Source organism: Ranitomeya variabilis, chromosome 6, assembly GCF_051348905.1.
Source record: "Ranitomeya variabilis isolate aRanVar5 chromosome 6, aRanVar5.hap1, whole genome shotgun sequence".
Lineage (NCBI taxonomy): Eukaryota > Metazoa > Chordata > Amphibia > Anura > Dendrobatidae > Ranitomeya > Ranitomeya variabilis.
This window is the reverse complement of record NC_135237.1, coordinates 170,640,495-170,667,369: the sequence shown is the minus strand read 5'-3', so window position 1 is coordinate 170,667,369 and position 26,875 is coordinate 170,640,495. Positions and strand designations below refer to the sequence as shown.

The 26,875-nt window shown below is 41.3% G+C and overlaps 1 protein-coding gene across 3 annotated transcripts in view; it reads left to right on the top strand.

The window, feature by feature from the left end:
- Positions 1–26,875, top strand: part of ELMO1 (engulfment and cell motility 1) — a 522,734-nt gene that overhangs the window by 301,356 nt on the left and 194,503 nt on the right. For all 3 annotated transcript variants that reach the window (XM_077269247.1, XM_077269246.1, XM_077269248.1), the window contains one exon: positions 25,834–25,970. In XM_077269247.1, the coding sequence (XP_077125362.1) occupies positions 25,834–25,970 (137 nt within the window). The remainder of the gene's footprint in view (positions 1–25,833; positions 25,971–26,875) is intronic.

Sequence of the window (26,875 nt, the reverse complement as noted above, 5' to 3'; positions counted from 1 at the left end):
ATTCCAACACACAAGAGCTGCTGTTTTTTAGATCTCTGACACAATCAGAACCATTGTCAATATTGCTAGAAATCCTTCCACTTAACGTTTTTGCTTCTGAATTCTCAACTTCAAGAACTGATGGTTTACTTGCCGACCTATACATTACACACAAAATATATACAAAAAGGTGCACCATCCATTACATAAATGAATACAACCCCTGTATCGTAATCAATGGCCTTTATAGCCCCAGTTAAAGGGGTTGTTGGTCCAAAATAAGTACAGTCACCCTGTGTGACTGCAAACCTTATGAATCCCCCCAGCACTGTGGGGATTCGCCGACTTCTGCTCCGGGAATGGCGGTGATGCATGCGTTATGCATGCTCACGGCCAGAACCCGACTAGTGGGCCCGGCATCTCTTCATAATGGCTCTATACAAGTGTATGGAGCGAGGCTGCACCCACTAGTCGGACCCTGGCCACAAGTATGCATAACGTATACATATTCACTGGTCCCGACTCCGAAAGTTGCAAATCCCGACAGCGCACAGTGCGTGCTCTGGGGGGATTCATAAGTCTGCAGTCAAACTGAGTGACTGCAAGCTTATTGTTTTGGACCAGACATCCCCTTTAATACTAGGTGGTTTGGAATACTGCCAAATTATATAACCATTGATTGTAGCCTGTGCGATGTTCTCAAAAAATAAACACCCTGGGTATCAATCAACGTATTTACAATTGAATTCTGGATTAAATCACCTTAATAAGTCACAATATTTTTGCACAACTGTGAAGGTGCTTACAAATATTGCATCACTTGATGTTTACATATATATAGGATGGGGCTATGCTACGCCCTCCCTTCAAATTCATGAAAAGTTAGTGGCATGACTTGCTCGAGAAATGTGATCTATGACAGTCATAACATGCACCAGTTTTCAGGCGAGTACTGTAGAAAATTATTTTGTTGCAGTTTGTCATGTCCATTTTTTTAAAAAACATTATTGAACCTGAGTCAAAAGCGCAAATATGTTTTCCGCCAAATTTTGCATCTTTTTACGCCAAAAAAACTAGTCAAAATGTTTGTTTCATTAGTTTTGTGCAGGTGTCAACCCATGGAACTTTCAGGGTTTGTTGTGTTTAATAGTCATGTAGAACATCATTGTGAGGTCGATTCTCTTAGTTGGCACGTTGTATATAATAAAAATGAAGGTAAAACCCAGTTTACATGAAATGTCATTATGGCCCATAAAACCGAGCAATAGCCAATGATAAATCCACTGCTTATGGTATATATAGCTGCTTCTAAGTAAAATTGATTTTAGCCTCACCATAGGAAAGTATTTCTATAAAATGCATGGCCAAACATCAGCTGGACAGGTAATATTAGTGGCTTGCAATTATTAAAATCGTGATTCAACAGTGCTGCATTCCTTTGATTGTAATCATTGTAACCAGTTTTATCAAAATAAGAGCAGGCTATTATAATTACTTGTTATAGAATTTTAGAAAGGTAAAGGGGCAGTTGCTAAAGAATGTAACACAAATGCTGTTCTGTTGCATCCCTACTTTTTGGAAATAATTTAGCAGTATTATACACAGAAAAGCAAGTAATTAAGCATTTATTATGTATAACTCTGTGGTATTGTGTATTAGTCTAGGTAGATTTACAAAATAGTATATATGGTAAATAAATATATGTAGTATTGTGACTGGTGCAGTGCCATCTTAAACCCCTGCCCCTAAGAAATATCTTAGTCCTTCCTTGGAATGCCAAGGCTTGATAAATGTGTTGTGACAAATTGCCAACATTAATATCTCCATTTGCCTTACACACGCCACTTGCCAGAAGGCATGTTCAAGGTCATGAGAGAGTGCTCTCACTTGTCTTTCAACTTTTTTTCCCCTAGAGTGCAGCACCATGAGCCACTGTGTCATGACCTTTAAGCAAGTTATTTTCCAACTTTAATGGAAAAATAAATATTTTTCACTATCATAATAAACAACAATTATTGATATATACATTTTGCATCACTCCAATATCTATACTTGGAAATTAAATTAATAAGGTTTGTTTTAAATTAAGAAACCACGCTCCCACTGACTCACTTCTTTATAGCATACACATGATAGAAGCGAAAGATGAAGAGTAATAAATAGATAAATGCAAGATGAGACTTCCTTTTGTTACCATGACTGTTCATAGGCACAAAACAGTAATATACAGCATATTGTTTGTAAAATTGTTTTTTTTTTTTGTTACTCTAGAAACTTTGGATAAAGCAGTTAAGTATTGCAAAGGTACACATTCTCTTTAAGTGGGTATTCCCACTTGGCAGGCATTCCTTCTTGAGTGATTGTTCTTCGTCTTTCCACTCGGCTTTTCCAGCTGACGTGTAGGTGCTTGTTCTGAAGTGTGCACGGTTATCACTATACTTGTATATACAGGGGTTGGACAAAATAATGGAAACACCTGGAAACATCAACAAAAGTTAGCTTAATATGGTGTAGGTCCACCTTTTGTGGCTATTACAGCCTTAATTCTCCGAGGTATGGATTCATACAAGGTGTGAATTGTTTCCAAAGGAATTTTAGCCCATTCTGCAGTTAAAACACCCTCCAGTTCTTTGATTGACGATGGCGGCAGAAATCGACGTCTAACGTGAATCTCTAAAATCGATCATAAATGCTCAATAATGTTGAGGTCTGGGGATTGTGGGGGCCAAAAGAGATGCTCAACTTCATTGCAATGTTCCTCGTGTCATGCTTTAACGATTCTAGCTGTATGAATTGGTGCATTATCATCCTGAAAGATGGCGTCCCCCTCCGGGAACAGTGCTTGAACCATTGGATGCACTTGGTCGCCCAAAATGCCTAAATAATCTCAGCTGTTAATTCTTCCATGAAGGGATATCATTGGCCCAGCGGATCTCCACGAAATAGCACCCCAGATCATCACAGAACCTCCGCCATGTTTTATGGTTGGGAGAAGGCAGTCTGGATGTAATGCTTCTTTCGGCTGTCTCCAAACGTACACTCGGCCGGAGGTCGGAAATAGGGTAAACGATAATTCGTCTGAGAATATTACATGTTTCCACTTCTCGAGGGACCAATTCTGGAGGTTTCTACACCACTCTAAACGCTTGGAAACATTTGTCATTGAGAGCAGCGGTTTTCTAATTGCAGCTCTTCCGTGGAATCCAGATTTGTGCAGCTCTGGACTAACCATTTTCGTGGAAACTGGGTTCTGTAGGTGTTCATTGAGCTCAGCAGTGATTTTCGGAGCCGTGGTCTTGCGATCCTCTCTTACAATTCGCTTTAGAGTCCGACGGTCTCTCTCAGTCAACTTTAACTTTCGGCCAGACCTGTGCTTTGCTGCGGACGTTTTTCCTTCTCTTTCAAACGCAATCATTATTTTGGAGACTGTACCTCTTGACACGCCAAACTTTCTGTTACACTAGCGCGGTTTGATGTTTTCATTTGTACCATTTTTTTTTTACATATGACCTTTTGATTGCTGTTTTTTGTGAGTCAGTATGATGAAAAAGTTAAATTTTTGGCGTCTTTTTATTTTTTACAGAGTTCATCAAATATAATAAATAACGTGCCAATTTTGTAGAGCGGGTCATAACTGATGCGGCGATACCAATTATGTGGGGTTTTTTTTGTTTATTTTTGTTTTATCACAAACGCTGTGTTTTGAGTGGCGAAGTGGATTTTACTGATTTCTGTGCACTTTTTATGTGATTTTTTTATTCTTTTACATATTTGATTTTATTTGTTTTTATTTTTCTACTTTGTCCCACTGTCTGACATATATAATTTTCAATTTGAGTACTTGTCTCATACACTGCAGTACTAATGTACAGCAGTGTATGAGACTGTCAAGTGTCAGAAGTTTATAACGTAGAGACTTGAAAATAAAAAATCACTTTTTTCCCACAAAAATTTTTTTTAGTCCCAAATTTTTTATTCTCACATGGTAACAGGAGAAAATGGATCCCAAATTTTGTGGTGCAATTTATCCTGAGTATGAAGATACAATATGTGATGAAAAACTACTGTATGGGTGCACAGCAGGGCTCAGAAAGGAACGAGTGATGGAACTTAGATTTTGATGGAATGGTCTGCAGATGTCATTTCGTTTTTGGCGAGCCCTTGATGTGCCTAAACAGTGGAAACCCCCCAAAATGATCCCGTTTGGGAAACGAGACCCTTGACGGAATCTATCTAGGTGTGTCATGAGCTCCTTGAACCCACAGGTGCTTCACATAATTTTACAACATTGATCTGAAGAATGAAGAAAAAATATTTTTCACCCAAAAATGTTGTTTTAGCCCCCAATTTTTTCATTTTAATAAGGGTACCAGGAGCAAATGGACTCCGAAATTTGTTGTGCAATTTCTCCTGAGTACACCAATACCCCATATGTGGTTGAAAACTACTTTTGAGGTACAGAGCAAAGTCCAGAAGGGAAGAGGCGCCATATTGGAGTTCAGATTTTGCTGGACTGGTTTGAGTGTGCAGAACAGCAGAACCCCCCCATAAGAGACTCTATTTTACAAACTGCGCCTCTCAATGAATTCATCTAGGTGTGCAATGATCATATTGACACCGCAGGTGGGTCACAGAATTTTGTACCATTGGACTGTGAAGAAAAAAATACTTACATTTTTACCACCAAAATGTTGTTTTAGCCCTAGATTTTACAATTTCACACTGGGAAATGGGTAAAATGACAACACAGTTTGTCCCACAATTTCTGCTGAATGTGGAAATGTCCCATATATGGTTGTACAGTACTGCTTAGCCACATGGCGAGACTCTAGAGAGATAGAGCACTATTTGTCTCCTGAAGCGCAGATTTTCCTAGAATAGTTTGCGGACTCCATACACAGAGCCCCTAAGTGCTAGAAGAGCAGAATTCTCCTTCAAGTGATCCCGTTTTGTAAAGGATACCCCTTTGAGAATTTATCTACAGGTCTAGTGACGATTTTTACTCCATGGGCGTTTTCCAGAAACAAGCAGCTGTGGATATTGCTGAGTGAAGATTGCAAACTTGCCATTTGTAGTGACCAGTACATTTTGCATACTTTGTGCTTCTGGAGACATGCATCCGTAAATTAGGCAGGCTCTCATCACTACAAATGCCAAACATGTGGACTCTAAATGTGGTTTAGGCACACTGTGGGGCTCAGTGCGGAGAGGTGCATTTGGAATTTTGCTTTTCCAGAATCTTTGTACTACCAGTAAAGTGGAAGTCCCCTATATTTCCATTGACAGGTGATGGACCTGGGTGGGGACTTGCTTTTTTTGTGGATTGATTTTGAAACCTTTATTAGGGACATTTTACATAACATTTGGGATCACATTTATCCAGCACTCTACGCTGAGCACTTACTTTGGGGTTTCTATCTAGATCTCCAAGTGACATGATTCAGATGACACCCCTGAGGGAACCATTCACAATAATGAGGCAGCAGAGTTACTATGGACTCCATCTGGCCTCTGTTGAGCGTTGTCCTTCTTTTCAAAAGTGCACAAAACTGTGGCCGACCGCACTTTTATGCACGCCTAAAAAGACATACCGCTGGATCATAGGCCAGAGAGCATTCACGGTGACTCCATCTGCCTAATTTATAAGCAATCTTCTGCCAGGTGTTCCGTCTGAATCTCTTATTTCTGAGATTTACTTGTAAACCCCAGTGTAAGCACTCGAGCATTCTTTGGGTGGCTGAATAAGCAAATCAAATAGAGAACAAGACCAACATATCAAAGCTAGTGTGAACAGGCGCCAACCCCAAAAAAATATAAGTTGAAAAAGATAAAGCTTGCACCATTATTTACCAAGAATGATTACTCTAGAGCATTGAACATGCATTACTGCCATAGAAAATAGGAGAAAAGCGCTACATAATGTACACATAAAATATTTATCTGCAAAAATTGCTATGAAAAAATTGAATTTGGCTCACATACATTGGCCAATTTATGCGCGAAGTACCTTCCTTTTTTTCATAGCAATTTTCAATGTTCTAGAGTAATCATTCTTGGGGAAAAAGCAAATCAACAGCAGGTGAAGAATTGGTTTTATTTATTTTTTACGCTGGTCTTCAAGCGATATAAGTGATTAGACGACTTTATATTTTGGGTTAGTGCGAATACTACGATACCAGATTTATATCTGGTTTTTATGTTTGGCTGCTGTCACAAACTAAAAGACACTTTTTTATGCAAAAACTAGCATCGCCATATTTTGAGAGCTTTAAGTTTTCCATATTTCTGCCGACAGCTGTCATGTGCCCCTAACCACCGAGGGTGGAATCCGTGTTTCCCAATCCTGAAAATTCAGAGGAAAGCAAGAGGAGCTGGAAATGTTAGTAAATTGCACTTTATTTTGGTCACAGGGTTGCAGATAGAGACATCAGTAAAATGAACATCTGTTTCACATAAGTAAGCACTTCTTCTGCATGAGCTGGAAGATGGATATGCTCATGCAAAATGGCTATGGCTCATTTTACTTATGTCTCCGTTTGCAACTCTGTGACCGAAATAAAGTGTATTTTACTGAAATTGACAGTGGTGAGTGCCACTCCTCTTGCTTTCCTCTGAATTTTCAGGATTTTGATGTGTAAAATTGACTTTTGGCTTTCAACTGTATTACTAGCTGGTGTACCCCTCTTCTCACAGAGGCTGCATTGGCTATATGTCCACCCCTGCAAATCGTTACACTTGTATTTTTATGTACCGTATTTTACGCTTTGTAAGACGCACTTTATTTCCCCCAAATTTGGGGGGGAAATGTGGGTGCGTCTAACAAAGCGGATATACCGCTTACCATTACAGGCTGGGATGAGGGGGTGTCCGCTACCGCCCGCCGCCGCTGTCGCCCGCCGCCGCTGCCGGGGTTGTCCACTGCTGCCCCGGGTGATGCTGGAGGCTCCGGTGCTGCGGGGGGCTCTGGCGACATTTTGTGAAAGACCAGAGCCCCCCCGGCAGTTCGTCCATGCGTTCCAGTATGACTAACTCCGGGAAAATGGCTGCCGGAATCTCGGGAGATGAGATTTCAGCGCTGAGATCTCATCTCTCGAGATTCCGGCGGCCATTTTCCCGGAGTTAGTTCCAGTATGACTGACTCCGGGAAAATGGCCGCCGGAATCTCGGGAGATGAGATTTCAGCACTGAGATCTCATCTCTCGAGATTCCGGTGGCCATTTTCCCGGAGTTAGTCATACAGGAACGTATGTGAAAGTAACCGTAGGCACTACTATACGTTTGTGGTGCTCAAGTAGGTGCCCAAACCGTACAGAGTTATAGATAAACTTGGCACACACGTGGTCAGATGCAAGTGAATTTAATATAAAGAGAGTACATACAGTATGACGTTTCGGTCATAGATTAGACCTTCATCAATGTACCTCTCATAGAGTATTTCATGGTTTAATTGGGTCAACAGGGGAATAATCCCACTATAAGCCAGGGTCCGTTCAAGGGATATATCTTGAGTGCAGCGATTGTGGGACGCGGTATCCACCGCTCGTCCTGTGTGTATGACACACAGGACGAGCGGTGGATACCGCGTCCCACAATCGCTGCAGTCAAGATATATCCCTTGAACTGACCCTGGAGGTACATTGATGAAGGTCTAATCTATGACCGAAACGTCATACTGTATGTACTCTCTTTATATTAAATTCACTTGCATCTGACCACGTGTGTGCCAAGTTTATCTATACAGGAACGTATGGATGAACTGCTGGGGGCTCTGGTCTTTCACAAAATGTTGCCAGAGCCCCCCACAGCACCGGAGACAGCCCTGGATACAGCCCTGCAGCACTGGAGACAGCCCTGCAGCACCAGAGCCCCCTGCGGCACCAGAGCCCCCTGCAGCACCCCTCATCCCAGCCTGCAGCACAGCAGCCCCCATGCAGCACCGAAGCCCCCCTGCAGACCCCATCATCCCAGCCTGCAGCAATGCTCCACTCCTGCCTCCAGCAACGACCCTGGGTCCCTGATCCACCGCAGCCACAACCCCTGGTAAGCAATAAGACGCATGGATTATAAGAAGCCCCCCCCAATTTATTAAAAAAAGTTTTTTCCTATTTTTCTCCTCAAAATTTGGGGTGCGTCTTATAATCCGGAGCGTCTTACAAAGCGAAAAATACGGTATTTGTTTGTTGACATTTTCCAATTAGTTAGTAGACAACAAGTGAAACCAACGACCATCTTTTTTCAAAGCCATATACCGTATTTCTTACATAATGAACAATCTGGGAGCAGTAGTGCTTACAATGTCGGAATTACTGTATATCTTATGGTAGCACCAAGTCAAAACCATGCAACAGGGAAGATGCTTCAGGTAGTGTAGCATTCACAGCAACAAAAAATATCTTAATCGTATGATAATATTTAGTGCAACAGCCGTAGAAAATTAGAAAGAAAAGGCTTTCTAAAACCTAATTTTTTCATATGCTGTGCAATTTCTTAACAGATGTAAAACCACATAATTAGCTGTAAAGAAAGCATAATAATACCTGTACTCCACTTTTCAAATCACTGTTTTATGTTCTCTAGGAGTCTGATGCCATCCTAATGTCCTCAGTGCTGCAAGTAGCATTTTTTAAACCATAGCCCTCAATTATTATGTTAAGAATATGCCGCCACCGCTGATATTGTAAAATATTTCATGCAGCTTCCATTTTGTATAAGAGACAATTAAGTTACACCAAGTCTATTTTGGTCCTTAACAATAGAGTATATGAGATGCATTATTCTTTTCAATATTTCCATTTCTCTATGCTATGATTGTCACTATAAGTACTGATATTACACCTGCCAGCAATTTAAAAGAAAAGAAAATGTTAAATAGAATTCTAATTTTCATATGCTCGCCTACCAAATGCTTTGCTAAAATTGGAAAAAATTACAAAAGTTGTTAACTATCAGTGTCAGTCTTCCAGTTGCCTTGCTCTACATGAGCTATTTTTGCCTTTGCCGTTTTACATACCATTAAATTTACATTTACAATCCGAAAGAAAAGATAAGACACTGTTAAGGAATGAATCAAAGTGAAACTTAGGGTTTCTACCAAATTGTAAAGTTATCACCCCTTCATGAGTACAGCACATCTCAAAGACAAAAAGGTAGTGGTGTGCATGCTCAACCACCAATCCATGTAGATGGACATTGAAGAGCCCCATTCTCGGCAACATGGAAGGCCCTGTGTTGGCACCCCCAAGGAGCTGCAATTTATCACCTATTCTCTGGGTAGTTGATAACTGTCTAACTAGGTACAATCCCTTCAAATTTCTAAGGCTTAATTTGTTTCACTACCATTCCACCTTTTCTCTTTACTAATTTTTGCTGTTTTAGCAGGTATATAATTCTGTATACTTAACTATAATCAGCAGAAGAAACTAAGTGTTGGACATGTCACTAATTTTCTAAGTATTCGCTCTTGTCACATTTTGTTTTATTTTAAAGCAAGAGCGTATTCTCTTCCTAAATGTGTAGACTTTGATGAGAAAATGTGCCTACTTTTCTACCCAAAAAACTTGTCTATGCCATTGTAGCTGAATGCAACTCCAAACTATTCAAATGAATACAATACTGTAGGCAAAGGGAGTCTGCAGGAAAACTGGATCTTTTTTTCTAATCTCAGGAAATAAGCATCCTAGCTCTCAATCTGCACGTGTCACCTCTGACGGCTATTCTACCAAAGCCCACCACAGGGAAATCAGTGGGGAAGAAGAGCCCTGGGCCTGCAGCCTTACAGCCTCGGGAACTCCCTTCTCCCAGCCCAAGGCCCACAGCATCGCCCCACAACATCCGCCACCGACCTCCTGAAGAAACGACCCTGCCTACAGTGACTTTGCTCCACGAATTATAAGACACCCCCAACCATTTTCTTCCCAAATTTGGGGGAGAAAAGGGTGTTTTATAAGTAAAAAAATACATTACTCATCTGTAAATTCACAAGTACTGCTTGATTTTATTATATTATCATATACATTTAGTATATTTAATCAAACAGCATTTTTAAGGGTAAAGCAGTGTTACATTTTGTTGTGTTACCTTGAAATTTTTATTTAATCCCCTCTGTTACAATTTTGCAAGTTTCTTTTTATCACATTCTCTTCCAAGAGCTATACCTTTTTTATTTTTCCTTTGGCAGAACAATATATTACTGTTTGCTATTATGCTTTTTTTACTGGACAGTTTGTAGATTTGATTGACATCATTCAACTTGGCATTCAATGTACTGGAAAACAAGTTCAGTGAATGGTTAAAAAATGTTTGGGTGTTTTGGGGTTTTGTAATTATAGCATTTATTGCAAAACAAAAAATTACCTGACATAAGGATTCTCCAGGTTAGTACAATTACAAGCCTACCAAACTCTATAAGTTTTTTTTTTATTATTTAAATATAACTAAAAAAATTCTTTATAATGTGTCCACTTTTCAGTGAAACTATATGAGGGACTTGCTTTTTACACAGTGAACAGATGTTTTTATTCGTAGAATTTTGGCAGAGGCGTGAAAAATGACATTGTGATCACTACTTCTATTGTAATACATGTGGCTAGGCTTCACAGGGATTCCCAAGATGGCATCCATGAAGCCTTTGAGCTGGCCATCGGCTGCCATGGCAACCCATCTATACCCCCCTTTGCGTTACATGGGGGCCTATGGGCATCTCAAAACAGCAGGACACCTGGTTTATGCACTTTAACATTGTAAATGCTGCTGTAATTCTCTGACAGAGCTTCAAACAGCTGTGATCAGAGCTAGCTCTGGTTGCTGCTGGTAAAGGCTTCAACTGCTCTGTCAGTTAACAACAAAAAAATAATAATTGACCTTTGTTAGTAGCCTCAAAGGATACATGTTCAGCCAGGGCCGGACTGGGACCAAAAAGCAGCCCTGGCACAAATCAAAACTCACCAGCCCACATACAAGTGTTGTAGAATCAAATCGTAAAGCACTGAAAGGTTGTGCCGACTTTTTTGCTTTATTTGTTAAACCAATCAAATGTGTTATACCACTTTACATATGTAACCTGCAGTGGCCATAGGGGGAATAGACATGAATTGAACACAGATGGCCTGCAGACTATTATCGCACTGCAGAATATGCTAAAAAATACAGCACTGATCACACATGTAACACACACTACAGATACCTCACACACGTAACACATACACACTACAGATACCGCACACACAAGTAACACACACTACAGATACCTCACACACAAGTAACACACACTACAGATATCTCACACACAAGTAACACACACTACAGATACCTCACACACATGTAACACACACTAGATACCTCACACACGTAACACATACACACTACAGATACCGCACACACAAGTAACACACACTACAGATACCTCACACACATGTAACACATACTAGATACCTCACACACGTAACACATACACACTACAGATACCGCACACACAAGTAACACACACTACAGATACCTCACACACAAGTAACACACACTACAGATATCTCACACACAAGTAACACACACTACAGATACCTCACACACATGTAACACACACTAGATACCTCACACACGTAACACATACACACTACAGATACCGCACACACATGTAACACACACTACAGATACCTCACACACAAGTAACACACACTACAGATACCTCACACACAAGTAACACACACTAGATACCTCACACACATGTAACACACACTAGATACCTCACACACATGTAACACACACTAGATACCTCACACACATGTAACACATACACACTACAGATACCGCACACACATGTAACATACACTACAGATACCGCACACACAAGTAACACACACTAGATACCTCACACACATGTAACACACACTACAGATACCTCACACACATGTAACACACACTAGATACATCACACACATGTAACACACACTACAGATACCTCACACACATGTAACACATACACACTACAGATACCGCACACATGTAACACACACACTACAGATACCTCACGCACATGTAACGCACACACTACAGATGCTACACACACATGTAACACACACTACAGTTACCTCACACACATGTAACACATACACACTACAGATACCTCACACACATGTAACACACACACTACAGATACCAGACACATGTAACACACACACATGTAACATACACACACACACATTCTGTGCTGCAGCAGAGGCTGATATACATGTGCAGCTCCTTCTGCCCACAGCAAGCACTTTCCCAGCACCTCCCCCGCTCTCTCCTTCTCTGTCGAGGCTGTGGACCAGAGCAGGAGAAGATGTGATGTGGTGGGGAATTAAGCTGCTTCTCTATCTGTCCCTCGGAGCACACACAGGGAGATATTCCTGACCTTGCAGCTTGATTGCAGGCTCTCTCCCTCAGAGGCGCCCAGTGCAGGGGGACAGGAGCACTGGCCAATCAGCTCTTCTAACAATCTGATGCTCATTGGCCAGTGTTCTTCTCCAGCATGGCACGCCCCTTTTTTGAATGGCTGAACCCGGCGCAGCAAAAAAAAAAAATCCGTGCATAGAAAAATGTTTGCACCCCCTCATGCCCTGTCGCCTCACTAGACAGGAAGAAGTGGGCGGTCTGATGTCCTACTCACAAGCTGCAGTGGGAGGCATGGCCGGAGGAGCACAGCACAGCGTGGCCCCTCATCCTGTTTCTATGTTACCTCACTGCAGTGCTAGTGATCAGGACATCAGTCCGCCCACTTCCTCCTTTCTAATACGGCGCGATCAAGTGCGCAAGAAAAGCAAATGCCGCCCGGCGTGCTGGCTGCTGAAGTGAACTCTGGAGCGCCCACTGACAACGCGGAGGGGGTGATATGTCTAGCGGCCCATTACAAGGACCGGCCCTTCTGGCATTTGCCAGAAATGCCCGATGGCCAGTCCGGCCCTGTGTTCAGCCTTTAACACTGATGTCTGACAAGAGTACATTCACTCATCCATTTGTGGTTTCTCTCACGGGTCATCCGTTTTGCACGGTTTTACATCTGTCTTGCATCCCTTTCTTTCATATCCTTTTTTAAAAACTTGAGGTTGTAGGCTGTTGAAACAGTTTTTTTTCATGGACTTTTAGCAATAGATCAATTGAAAGATGGAAACTGAAGTGAACATGATGACATCTGTTTTTCATCTGATTTTAGTTTAATTTGCAAAGCAGAATCGGCATAGGAGAAGCTCTCAGCATTACAGATTAGAGACTGGGATCCATTTTTAAAGATGTGTGTGTGGATCAGTGAACTCTTATTTCAGAAACAGACAGCACGAGGACGTGTGCAGCAGATGTGTGAACGTAGCCTAAGGGCTTACGTATGTGATTGATAAACTTCACTGCTACAATCTGGAGTGTATGAGCTTTCAATCCAAGCAGTTTAATAACTATTTTTTTTTACCAGACACCTTCAATTTTACATTGGTGTTCAATGTTGTAATTTTATATATATACTAGCTGTACTACCCGGCTTCACCTGGGTTAATAACTGCTGTTAGCAAAATAGGCAGTTTCTATATCCTCTCACATAGAGGTAATGTGACTGACATCAGCCTTTCCACCAACACACCCTAACTGACATGCTGTTACCTCACACAAGCTTTGTTATACTGAGAATGTCCTTTGTTGCCTATATTAACAAATTGGAGCTCAGATTAATTAACTGTAGCAAAATAGAAGCTGAGCTGTGATTGGTTGCTATTGGCAGCCTGATAAATCCCCAGCCAACAGGAAGCCCTCCCTCCTGGCAGTGTATATTAGCTCACACATACACATAATAGACAAGTCATGTGACTGACAGCTGCCGTATTTCCTATATGGTTCATTTATTGCTCTTGTAGTTTTTCTGCTTACTAATCAGATTTTTATTTTTGAAGGATAATACCAGACTTGTGTGTGTTTTAGGGCGAGTTTCATGTGTCAAGTTGTGTGTGGTGACATGCATGTAGCGACGTCTGTGAGATGAATTTGGTGTGGTGAAATGCGTGTAGCAACTTTTGTGTGTCGAGTTGCATGTGACAGATTAGTATAGCAAGTTGTGTGCAGCAAGTTTTGCGCATGGCGAGTTTTGCGCGTGGTGAGTTTTATGAGTGGTGCGTTTTGAGTGTGCAAGTTTTGTGTGAGGCAACTTTTGCATGTGTTGCAACTTTTGTGCATGTGCCAATTTTTCCGCGTGTGCAAGTTTTGCGTGCGGCGAGTTTTCCATGAGGTGAGTTTTGCACGTGTGGCTAGTTTAGCGTGAGCCTAGTTTTGCATGTGGCGAATTTTGCATGTGGCGAATTTTGCGCGTGGCGAGTTTTGAGCGGTGACTTTTGTGTTTCGACTTTTATGTGGCGAGGTTGGTGTATGTGTGGTGAAATGTGTGCTGAGGGTGGTATATGTGTTCAAGCACGTGGTAGTGTGTGGCACATTTTGTGTGTGTGTTCATATCCCCCGTGTGTGGTGAGTATCCCATGTCGGGGCCCCACCTTAGCAACTGTACGGTATATACTCTTTGGCGCCATCGCTCTCATTCTTTAAGTCCCCCTTGTTCACATCTGGCAGCTGTCAATTTGCCTGTCACTTTTCCTTTCACTTTTTCACCATTATGTAGATAAGGGCCTATGACGCTTTCGGGGTCCAGATGTGTGACTGTGCAAAATTTTGTGGATGTAGCTGCAACGGTGCAGGTGCCAATCCCAGACATACACACATACATACACACACACACATTCAGCTTTATATACACTCACCGGCCACTTTATTAGGTACACCATGCTAGTAACGGGTTGGACCCCCTTTTGCCTTCAGAACTGCCTCAATTCTTCGTGGCATAGATTCAACAAGGTGCTGGAAGCATTCCTCAGAGATTTTGGTCCATATTGACATGATGGCATCACACAGTTGCCGCAGATTTGTCGGCTGCACATCCCAAAGATGCTCAAAACAAGGCAGGATGGATCCATGCTTTCATGTTGTTTACGCCAAATTCTGACCCTACCATCCGAATGTCGCAGCAGAAATCGAGACTCATCAGACCAAGCAACGTTTTTCCAATCTTCTACTGTCCAATTTCGATGAGCTTGTACAAATTGTAGCCTCAGTTTCCTGTTCTTAGCTGAAAGGAGTGGTACCCGGTGTGGTCTTCTGCTGCTGTAGCCCATCTGCCTCAAAGTTCGACGCACTGTGCGTTCAGAGATGCTCTTAGGCCTACCTTGGTTGTAACGGGTGGCGATTTGAGTCACTGTTGCCTTTCTATCAGCTCGAACCAGTCTGCCCATTCTCCTCTGACCTCTGGCATCAACAAGGCATTTCCGCCCACAGAACTGCCGCTCACTGGATTTTTTTTCTTTTTCGGACCATTCTCTGTAAACCCTAGAGATGGTTGTGCGTGAAAATCCCAGTAGATCAGCAGTTTCTGAAATACTCAGACCAGCCCTTCTGGCACCAACAACCATGCCACGTTCAAAGGCACTCAAATCACCTTTCTTCCCCATACTGATGCTCGGTTTGAACTGCAGGAGATTGTCTTGACCATGTCTACATGCCTAAATGCACTGAGTTGCCGCCATGTGATTGGCTGATTAGAAATTAAGTGTTAACAGGAAGTTGGACAGGTGTACCTAATAAAGTGGCCGGTGAGTGTGTATATATATATATATATATATATATATATATATATATATATATATATATATATATATATATATATATATGTAGGGACAATCTTATGTATATTGTAGCGGCGCTAGTGCATGTGCATAAAAGCAGCTGCAAGTAAAATCCCGAACCACATCGGGAAAATGGGGCTACAAGGAAATAAGTATAATGTAATACCCGCGCTAAAATATGCACCTATAGGGTACCAATATATACAATAATTATTTTAAAAAGTTTACCTTATTGGTGGTATGCAATGGACTGTCTGACGCCGTATGTTGGAAGGGGCAATCTCAAGGAAGTGTGTGCGGATTCGACTAAGATAGAAAAACAATATGTTTAATATACACACTTAATTCGCAGAAAGTACGATGATTGTATCTTAATACAGAATGACGTTTCAGGAACTTGTGGATTCACAGTAGGATGAAGCCTTAATCGAGGGTTTACCTCCTGGGTTAAAGCTATAAGAGCGGCAGGACTTGTAATTAATAGAAAACAGAAGTACCTGTGAATAGCGGTACACCGTACGGTATACAGGGGTATCACGTGACCAGGGAAGTCACGTGACCCGAACGTCATACAGGTCCTGTAAGCTGCTGCGCAGCACAGCAAAGCACCACGAGCGCCTGTCACCGGCCGGGACAGTGCACTCAGAAACGCTCCCGCAAGCTGTACACCTAGGACTAAAGAAATAAGGAGATAAGTACCGCTCTATTACTTTATAGTAGAAGGACATTTCTTTCTCGGAACAACGAGTACCGCTATTCACAGGTACTTCTGTTTTCTATTAATTACAAGTCCTGCCGCTCTTATAGCTTTAACCCAGGAGGTAAACCCTCGATTAAGGCTTCATCCTACTGTGAATCCACAAGTTCCTGAAACGTCATTCTGTATTAAGATACAATCATCGTACTTTCTGCGAATTAAGTGTGTATATTAAACATATTGTTTTTCTATCTTAGTCGAATCCGCACACACTTCCTTGAGATTGCCCCTTCCAACATACGGCGTCAGACAGTCCATTGCATACCACCAATAAGGTAAACTTTTTAAAATAATTATTGTATATATTGGTACCCTATAGGTGCATATTTTAGCGCGGGTATTACATTATACTTATTTCTATATATATATATACAGTTAGGTCCATATATATTTGGACAGAGACAACCTTTTTCTAATTTTGGTTATAGACATTACCACAATGAATTTTAAACAAAACAATTCAGATGCAGTTGAAGTTCAGACTTTCAGCTTTCATTTGAGGGTATCCATATTAAAATTGGATGAAGGGTTTAGGAGCTTCCGCTCCTTAACATGTGCCACCCTGTTTTTAAAGGGACCAAAAGTAATTGGACAATTGACTCCAAGGCTATTTCATGGACAGTTGTGGGCAATCCCTTCATTATGTCATTCTGAATTAAGCAGATAAAAGGCCTGGAGTTGATTTGAGGTGTGGTGCTTGCATTTGGAAGGTTTTGCTGTGAAGTAAACATGCGGTCAAAGGAGCTCTCCATGCAGGTGAAACAAGCCATCCTTAAGCTGCGAAAACAGAAAAAAAACCATCTGAAAAATTGCTACAATATTAGGAGTGGCAAAATCTACAGTTTGGTACATCCTGAGAAAGAAAGAAAGCACTGGTGAACTCATCAATGCAAAAAGACCTGAGTGCCCACGGAAGACAACAGCGGTGGATGATCGCAGAATAATCTCCATGGTGAAGAGAAACCCCTTCACAACAGCCAACCAAGTGAACAGCACTCTCCAGGAGTTCGGCACATCAATATCCAAATCTACCATAAAGAGAAGACTGCATGAAAGTAAATACAGAGGGTTCACTGCACGGTGCAAGCCACTCATAAGCATCAAGACTAAAAAGGCTAGACTGAACTTTGCTAAAAAACATCTAAAAAAGCCAGCACAGTTCTGGAAGAACATTCTTTGGACAGATGAAACCAAGATCAACCTCTACCAGAATGATGGAAAGAGAAAAGTATGGCGAAGGCGTGGTACAGCTCATGATCCAAAGCATACCACATCATCTGTAAAACCCGGCGGAGGCAATGTGATGGCTTGGGCATGCATGGCTGCCAGTGGCACTGGGTCACTAGTGTTTATTGATGATGTGACACAGGACAGAAGCAGCCGAATGAATTCTGAGGTATTCAGAGCCATACTGTGTGCTCAGATCCAGCCAAATGCAGCCAAACTAGTTGGTTGTCGTTTCATACTACAGAAGGACAATGACCCAAAACATAAAGCCAAAGCAACTCAGGAGTTTATTAAAGCAAAGAAGTGGAATATTCTTGAATGGCCAAGTCAGTCACCTGATCTGAACCCAATTGAGCATGCATTTCACTTGTTATAGACTAAACTTCAGACAGAAAGGACCATAAAAAAACAGCAACTGAAAACCACTGCAGTGAAGGCCTGGCAGAGCATCAAAAAGGAGGAAACACAGCGTCTGGTGATGTCCATGAGTTCAAGACTTCAGGCAGTCATTGCCAACAAAGGATTTTCAACCAAGTACTAGAAAGGAACATTTTATTTACAATTATTTAATCTGTCCAATTACTTTTGGTCCCTTTAAAAACAGGGTGGCACATGTTAAGGAGCTGAAACTCCTAAACCCTTCATCCAATTTTAATGTGGATACCCTCAAATGAAAGCTGAAAGTCTGAACTTCAACTGCATCTGAATCGTTTTGTTTAAAATTTATTGTGGTAATGTCTAGAACCAAAATTAGAATAATGTTGTCTCTGTATATACACTGTGTGTGTATATATATATATATATATATATATATATATATATATATATATATATATATATATATATATATATATATATATATATATATATATATATATATATATATATACACACACACACACACAGTATTTTTTTTAATATCCAGAAAGTTATTACCTCATAAAGTGACACTGGTCAGATTAGAAAAAGTTGGCCCGGTCACTAAGGGGTTGAGGACTTTTCTGCGTGTGTGTTTATTTGTTTTGACTGCGGAGCTAGTAATGGGGGTGTCTGACAGACACCTCTCCATTACTAACCCCAAGGCTTGATGACATCAACACCACAAGCCCATAACCCCTGATTGCCAATGCTTCAGGGCACTCGGGAAAAGTCAAGACAAAGCATCAGAATTGGCACATCTAATGGATACGTTTTTTCTGTGTTGGCTGAGGGCTGGTCTTATTAGGCTGGGAATGAGCCAATATCCATAGACCTTCCGAGCCTATTAATATAAGCCCTCCGCTGTCTGCTTAGACTTTGCTGGTTATTTGAAATTAGCTTAACCCTACATCATTTTTTTTCAGGGTCGCCCATTTTAGTAGCCAATAAAGGCTAAATAGACAGCTGTCAGCTAATATTAATAGGCTGGGAAGCTCCTTAGTTATCAGGCCCTTCCCAGTTTGGTAATATTAGCCAGCAGGTGTCTGCTTTCCCTTACCTGGTTATTAAAAATATGAGGGATCTCATGTTTGTTTGTTTTTTTAAAAGTATTTTTTTAATAGGTTAAATAAGGCCACACACCATTTAGTGCCACATGAAAGGCACTAAAGGGTCCTGGTTTATTATATGTAAGTAGCTTGTGACATTAAATTTCTACATGACATCTATTTGTATAGATATTGTATCTGTCCTATTCTAACAGTTCGGATTGTGAATTTGATGTACTTGGCTGATGAAATGTCAGTTTTCCTTTGAAGTGTGTGCATAAAAATCAGACGCCACACGCATGGTCCATGTGCCATACAATTTATTTTCTCACATGCATTGACTTGCATTGGCGACTGCGATCCGATTCTCACAATCGCAGCATGCTGTAAATTTTTTTCTCAGTCCGATCCGAGTTGACTAAAAAGTTGCAGATGAGCCAACATTGGTCAGAATACAATGTATTATACGCCTGTGTGATTGAGCCCTAAGGGCATGTTTCCACGTTCAGTATTAGGCAACGCTTTGGACGCAGCACATGTCCGCTATGCCCAAACCATTGCCGGCTTTTGAATGCAGGTGATTCCGCATGTGTTCATTGAACCGTGCGGAATCACCGCATCCTGTGCATTGGTCAGTGATATTTATCTTGTGGAGACGGAGCATCGCCGCAAGATAAATTGACATGCTGCAGTCTGGAAAGATGCGCCGCATGTCCGTTTACGCAGGGAAGCCAGAGGCGTCCCTGCACGCATAGTTTGGATGGGATTTCTTCAAATCCCATCCACTATTTTGTAACATCTGTCCGCTGCGGGTTTGAGTCTGCGGATGAACACAGCATCAAACTCGCAGCGTTTACTGAACGTGGAAACATACCCTAACAGTGTGTATGTTACAGAATGTTAGGATTCAACATGTTACACATGTTTTATACGTTGCTCACATCTTGAAGCAGATTGCCTGCATGTGAAAAAAAGGAACGACCCAAGCATCCCCCTGTGTGGTATTACCAGGCTGAACAAGATATTGTAACTAGTGATGAGCGAGTGTGCTCATTACTCGAGATTTCCGAGCACGCTTGGGTGGTCTCCGAGTATATAGGGCGTGCTCGTAGATTATGTTTGAGTCCCCGCAGCTGCATGATTTGCGGCTGCTAGACAGCCTGAATACATGTGAGGAATCCTAACAAACAGGCAATCCCTGCATGTGTTCAGGCTGTCTAACAGCCGCAAATCATGCAGCTCCGGGGACACAATCTACGAGCACGGCCAAGATACTCGGAGAACACCCGAGCATGCACGGAAAACTCGAGTAACGAGCACACTCACTCATCACTAATTGTAACATTTCTAAATGTGTTCACCCAGATGGCTATGCTTATAACAATAATGCAATCATATATATCTAATACACACAATCAATTATTTAAGGTACAATTGCAAAGTATCAATAGTATTATCATTAGGCAAAAGCTTTTGGTAATTGTTTCATTTCCCTGCAATATAAAACAGTATTGTTTCAGCATAAAAGCATGAACTTTTTCTATTATTATTATGGATGACTTGCTCTTTTTAATGGACATTAATGGATTTCTTACCATTAGTTCCAGCTAGCTCATTTGTGGTTTGCTTAGCTTATTTCTTTATGAGCTGCATGGAACACATTTCAGATACTCAGCAGCTGTGTGAACACCCTGGGTACATTCACATCATGTCACAAAAAAAAGAAGAGAAAAAAGACTTGATTCTACCTTGGGTCCCATTGACTTCTATTTTCTAATGAAGATTTTGTTCTGAGCGATCAGGTTGTGCTACCTTATTCCATGAGGAGGTGCTCAGCCGTTGATAAATTATTCCAAACATTCATGTCCAGGGTGATTAATACATATTGGGCACATAGAGGCAATAATGATTGAGAAATGACCATCGTCTTCACATGTATTCAGTTTTCTCCCCTTGTCTGTAACCTCGCTTTTATCCTGATGTAACAAAGAAGCGTTTTTCCCATATTTGGACAGTGAAACTGGAAATTCTTCATCCTTGATATTCACAAGATGTGATTACTCTGCATTTTATTGCTGTGATTTTTCTGATATTGAGATAAAAAATATGGAGTGCACTTGCTTCATTAATGTTCCATATCTACGGAACACCTGCCATCTTGGGGGATGTTCACAGTGGATGGATATGCAGCAGATTTTTCACCTGACACATTTAAACGCTTTGCAACGGCCTTTGTGATCTATCAATGTGTAGCCAGGATCACACGACTGTAGATTCTCTCATCCGAGACAATCTGTTCTGTTATTCTAATGACACTATGATCAAAGTTTTATCCCTGTGTCCGCATAATGTGATATGATTCTCTTGGTTGAGAGAATTGGAGCACACAATGAGAAGAAGATGGAGAACAACATTCCTAAATATCTTCTCCATTGTCTGCGGAAGTCAGACTGCACTCAGATGGCATCCAAGTGGAGTCCAATGTTTGCCAAGTACCTATAGACTTGAATGGATGAGTGTCTTCAGAGTGAAGTCTCAGTATAAAGCGAATTCTTTTCACAGATTCTATCAGTGAAAAAGAAAATCGGTCATCAGCACTGTCCTATTGAATAGCATTAGTCCAAGTACTATCGCATGAAAAATCGGATAGCACTTTTCTGATTTATACACTCGTTTGACCCTGACCTTAAGAATGGACTCAGAACCTGAGCCTGATCCATACAGTGCGGGTGCCTGCTGTTTTATGAATCCAACATTTGACAGTAACGGATGCAATCAGAGCTAGCAACCATTGCATCAGTTTAGCTTCTTAAATGACGATGTAATGCTTGACTGCGGCATTTAAAAAGACACTGATGGGATGCCCATCAGTTACCATGCCAGCCACTGACCTCCTCAAGTCATCGGTGTCTGCCGTCTTAGAACTCCTATAAACACCAGCCCATAGCATTGCAGTGTATTCAATATTCAATCAAGCGACTGTATGATCAGTCCCCCAATAGGGACTTCTTAAAAATGTCTTAAACATTAAAATATTTATTTTTAAATGTGAAAAAAAAAAGATATAAAATCTGAAGGGTTAATAAACTTCTTGTATGTGGTTTTGAGTACTTTGAGGATTGTAGTTTTTAGAATGGTGTCACTTTTGGGTATTTTCTTACATATAGACCCCTCAAAGTCACTTCAAATGTGACGTGGTCCCTAAAAAAAAAATGATCCTGTAAATTTTGTTTGAAAAATGAGAAATCACTGGTCATCTTTTAACCCTTCTAACTTCCTAACAGCAAAAAATTGTTTAAAAAATTGTGCTGATGTAGACATGTGGAAAATGTTATTTATTAACTAAGTTTTGTGACATAACTCTCTGATTTAAAGGGCCACTGTCACCCACCCCCAGCCGTTATAAACTAAAAGAGCCACCTTGTGCAGCAGTAATGCTGCAGTCTAACAAGGTGGCTCTTTTAGTTTTTGATTCATTTATTACCTCAAAAAAGCGTTTTAAAAATTGGCCACACATACCAGATATTGTCCCGGGAGGCGGTCCGAAGCGTCCTGTATGAATCCCCCAACTGCCGTCACTCATCTCTTCAGGGCCGATGGTCCCCGCCCCCTGAGCGCTGTTATCGTCTGAAATCCGGCGCCTGCGCTGTGCGTGCCTGCCTGGGGCCTGCGCAGTGTTCATTGTCAGTGTGGCCACACTGTTGCTGAATCCCCCGCCCCGCACTGTTATTCATTATGCACAGTGCGGGGCTGGGGTTCCTGGGAAGGCGGGGGAGCTGGGGAGCGTCAGAGCTGGGGAGTGTCTAAACAGCGCAGTGCGCATGCCCAGGAACCCCAGCCCCGCACTGTGCATAATGAATAACAGTGTGGGGCGGGGGATTCAGGTGGCCGCACTGACAATGAACACTGCGCAGGCCCCAGGCAGGCACGCACAGCGCAGGCGCCGGATTTCAGACGATAACAGCGCTCAGGGGGCGGGGACCATCGGCCCTGAAGAGATGAGTGACGGCAGTTGGGGGATTCATACAGGACGCTTCGGACCGCCTCCTGGTACAATATCTGGTATGTGTGGCCAATTTTTAAAACGCTTTTTTGAGGTAATAAATGAATCAAAAACTAAAAGAGCCACCTTGTTAGACTGCAGCATTACTGCTGCACAAGGTGGCTCTTTTAGTTTATAACGGCTGGGGGGGGGTGACAGTGGCCCTTTAAGGGTATAAAAATTAAAAGTTTGAAAATTTTAAACTTTTCACCAAATTTTCATTTTTTTCCACAAATAAGTCATGTCAAACTAATTTTCCCACTATCATGAAGTACAATATATCACGAAAAAAAACTGTCTCAGAATCAGTGGGATCCGTTGAACTGTTCCAGAGTTATTACCTCATAAAGTGACAGTGGTCAGAATTGTAGAAATTGGCCTGGTTTGGAAGGTAAAAAACAGGCTCGGGCGTGAAGGGGTTAAAGAACTGTGTGTACATACCCTAAAATGAAAAACTACAGCTCGAATGCAAAAATCAAGCCATCATAAAAAGATAAAATTTAAAAAAAGGTAACTCATCCATGACCACTGGCTAACTAATTGTAACCATGGATACCTAAAGTCCTGCCATGCCTGCACATGAGGAAAGAGACATAGCGAATCAGAAAATCTCGACTACATTTCTAACTGGAGGTATCTGCTGATATTATTAGTATTACACCTACTACATATTGGGATAGAATCTTGGGGATTGGAATACCCCTTTAAGTGCACATGCAGGGAAGTAGATTGCAGGTTTTGCATTTTCCTGTGGTTGAATGCTTAAAGCTGAGTAATATGGAGATTTACACAAATATACTTTTTCTGCCTGTGAATCCATGATGCACATACAATATTTCCCGGGCTGATAGACTGTTTGGTAGTGGTCAATGCTACTATGTAGTGGGGAGCAGGTGCTTGAGGCGCTGATTAGTGATGAGCGAGTGTACTCGTTGCTCGGTGATCTCCGAGTATGTGTTATTGCTCGGAGATATAGTTTTCATTGCCTCAGTTGCATGATTTATGGCTGCCAGATACGCTGAATGTTTGTTAGGGAATTCCCACATGTACTCAGCCTGTCCAGCAGCCGTACATCATGCTGCTGAGGCGATGAAAACTATATCTCCGAGCACTAACAAATGCTTCACCTGAGCGTGCTCGAGAACACCCGAGCAAGGCGTACACTCGCTCATCACTAGTGCTGATGTTTGGAAGCAGAACATGCATGCTCCTAATCTGATGGCCGAAGGTGGTGTGAGGTCTTCTATTTATAGCCGTGAAGATGAAGCCCCAGGTTTGTGACTGACGCGTGCACAGAATCTTTCCACTAATAAATCGCTTTGGAGTCACAGGAGGACTGACAGATTGCACCTTACTGCCCGCAGGCCTTTGCATTGCCTCCTGTTTATTCGCTTTTGACATGCTGTTGCGGGCTGGATTTCTGTTTTGCAGAGATTACTGTTTAAAGCTGAAAACCATTTCTGTAGTCAAATGGGGAAAAGTGATGACTTTAAATCCCAAATGATGTGCCAATAATGCATGACTAAGCCCCATATTCCAATTTAGATGTGCGGGCCTGTAGGATGTACATCCCTGTTAAAACTCCAAAATTTGTCTTAGTTGATTAAAATAAAAAATGCATTTCGTATTTCTAGAAATATTGTCAATACTATATTCTACATGCATGTCTTACAAACTGCTTAATGGTAGCAAACTATAGTCTGTATATATTTATATAGATATTTTTCCATGTTCGCACCATTGCTTGAATAGATTTTCATGGCCTACGTAGTTATGGAGTGTGACAGTTTAAGAGTACGGTATTTTGTCTCCAGAGACTTTTATAGCTTGCACAGCATCACCAGCCGGTACAAGAGAGAGGGTGTCCCTGTTATGGAACTAGGTATGGGTCAGCAGGTGGGAACCGCATCTCACAAACGTTTATTGCATGTTTGCACACCTGCTAAAAAATGTCTCTTTATGGGAGCAGCACCATAAAACAATGAGCACTTAGCACAGTTTATTATTAGTATATAGTTGATTGAAATCACTGATATATTGTGGATAGGATTTCAGAATTAACGGGGTTTTCTCATGAATAAAAGTTCACTTTAATCAATAGATCTTGGAATAATAACTTTTTCCACAATTGGATGTAATTAAATAAAATGTTCCTGTGCTGAGATAACCTTATAAATGTGCCCCTGCTGTGTACTGTGTAATGGCTTTGTCTGACCATGCAGGGACATGGTCTGATCATACCATCTCCTGGCGGAAGGTAGGGGGGCAAAAAAGTGTACAGACATTACAGTATGGGATCACAGCTGATTCTTTCTTTGAAGTAAAACATTGTTTAAAAACAGGCAGGAAATGCTTTAAGAATCAGCTGCGATCCCATGCCGTCCCGTCTGTATACTCAATGGCTTCCTCCCCTGCCCAGTAGATGTGATATGATCGGACCATGTTCCTGTACGGTCAGACACAGACATTACACAGCACACAGCAGGAGCACATTTATCAGATTATCTCGGCACAGTGACATTTTATTTAAACACATCCAATTGTTGAAGTCGTCATTATTATTCAAAAATCTATTGATTGAAATTAACTTTTGTTCGTGGGAAAACCACATCAGGACAGTACTGTATATGTAGAAGGGAAGACAAAAATTGTTTTGTTCTTTTGTGTTCTATATTTCAGCCAGTGAAACCTGCAATGATTTTCACCCTATGTTCTTCACACATGATCGATCTTTTGAGGAATTCTTTTGTATTTGCATCCAGCTGTTGAACAAGACGTGGAAGGAAATGAGGGCAACTTTTGAAGACTTCAACAAGGTAAGAACAAAAGAGACTTCTGTTAGGATCTAAGCACCTTTTTTATTCCATCTAAATCCCAAAAGTGGACAGAACAATTGTGATCTGGCCTTTGTAGTATGTATGATTACTTTTGTTATTTTTATGTAAAAACTACCCTGGCGTTTACATTCAGTTTTAGGGACATATGTATTTATATCGATAACATTAGGGTGATATAGCTAATATTACATTCTTCATTTACGTTTTGTATAACGTGCACTAAAAACTATAGCGTGCTATTAACACATTGGCCGCTGCCCACTTACATATCCGTAGCTGAGTTTACTCTTTCAGCGCTGCCTACTGATACATACGTATCTGTATGAAAATTATATGGTATTATGTGAACAATATTAGCATCCTAGTGACTTTCCCTTAGTGTCTCAGTAATTTCAGCAGATAGTCGCTGATTGACCGTCTGGCTGCATGCTGGCTGACCTGGATAATGATGTCAGCGGTCTATGTGTTAAGGCTTGTCTGCTAAATCTACTATTTTGATAAACACAGGTCTTCAAGGTTAAAATTGTTTGACAAGCAAGAGGTGATTTTTTGTATACTTTTGATCGCTGAACTCAATAAAAATATCTAAAAAATACCATCATGTACAGTTTTTTCACGAACCATGGCTCCATAGGCTTTTTCTTGCACCATACTTTGACCCCATTGCTTGACCTTTGGATGATTTTTGTGTCATTAGATTGCCTATAAATTAATGGAGTCTTGAAATTGGCTGCTTTAAGATGAGAAGATTTTCTTAACCCAGCTACCAAAGAGTGTGGTGGCATCCATAGCATCCAATAGCATGTCTTTATTAAAGCAGTAGAAGAAATGAAAGCTGCACTGTGATTGATTGTTATGGGCAGTAAAGACCGATTTATTTTTTT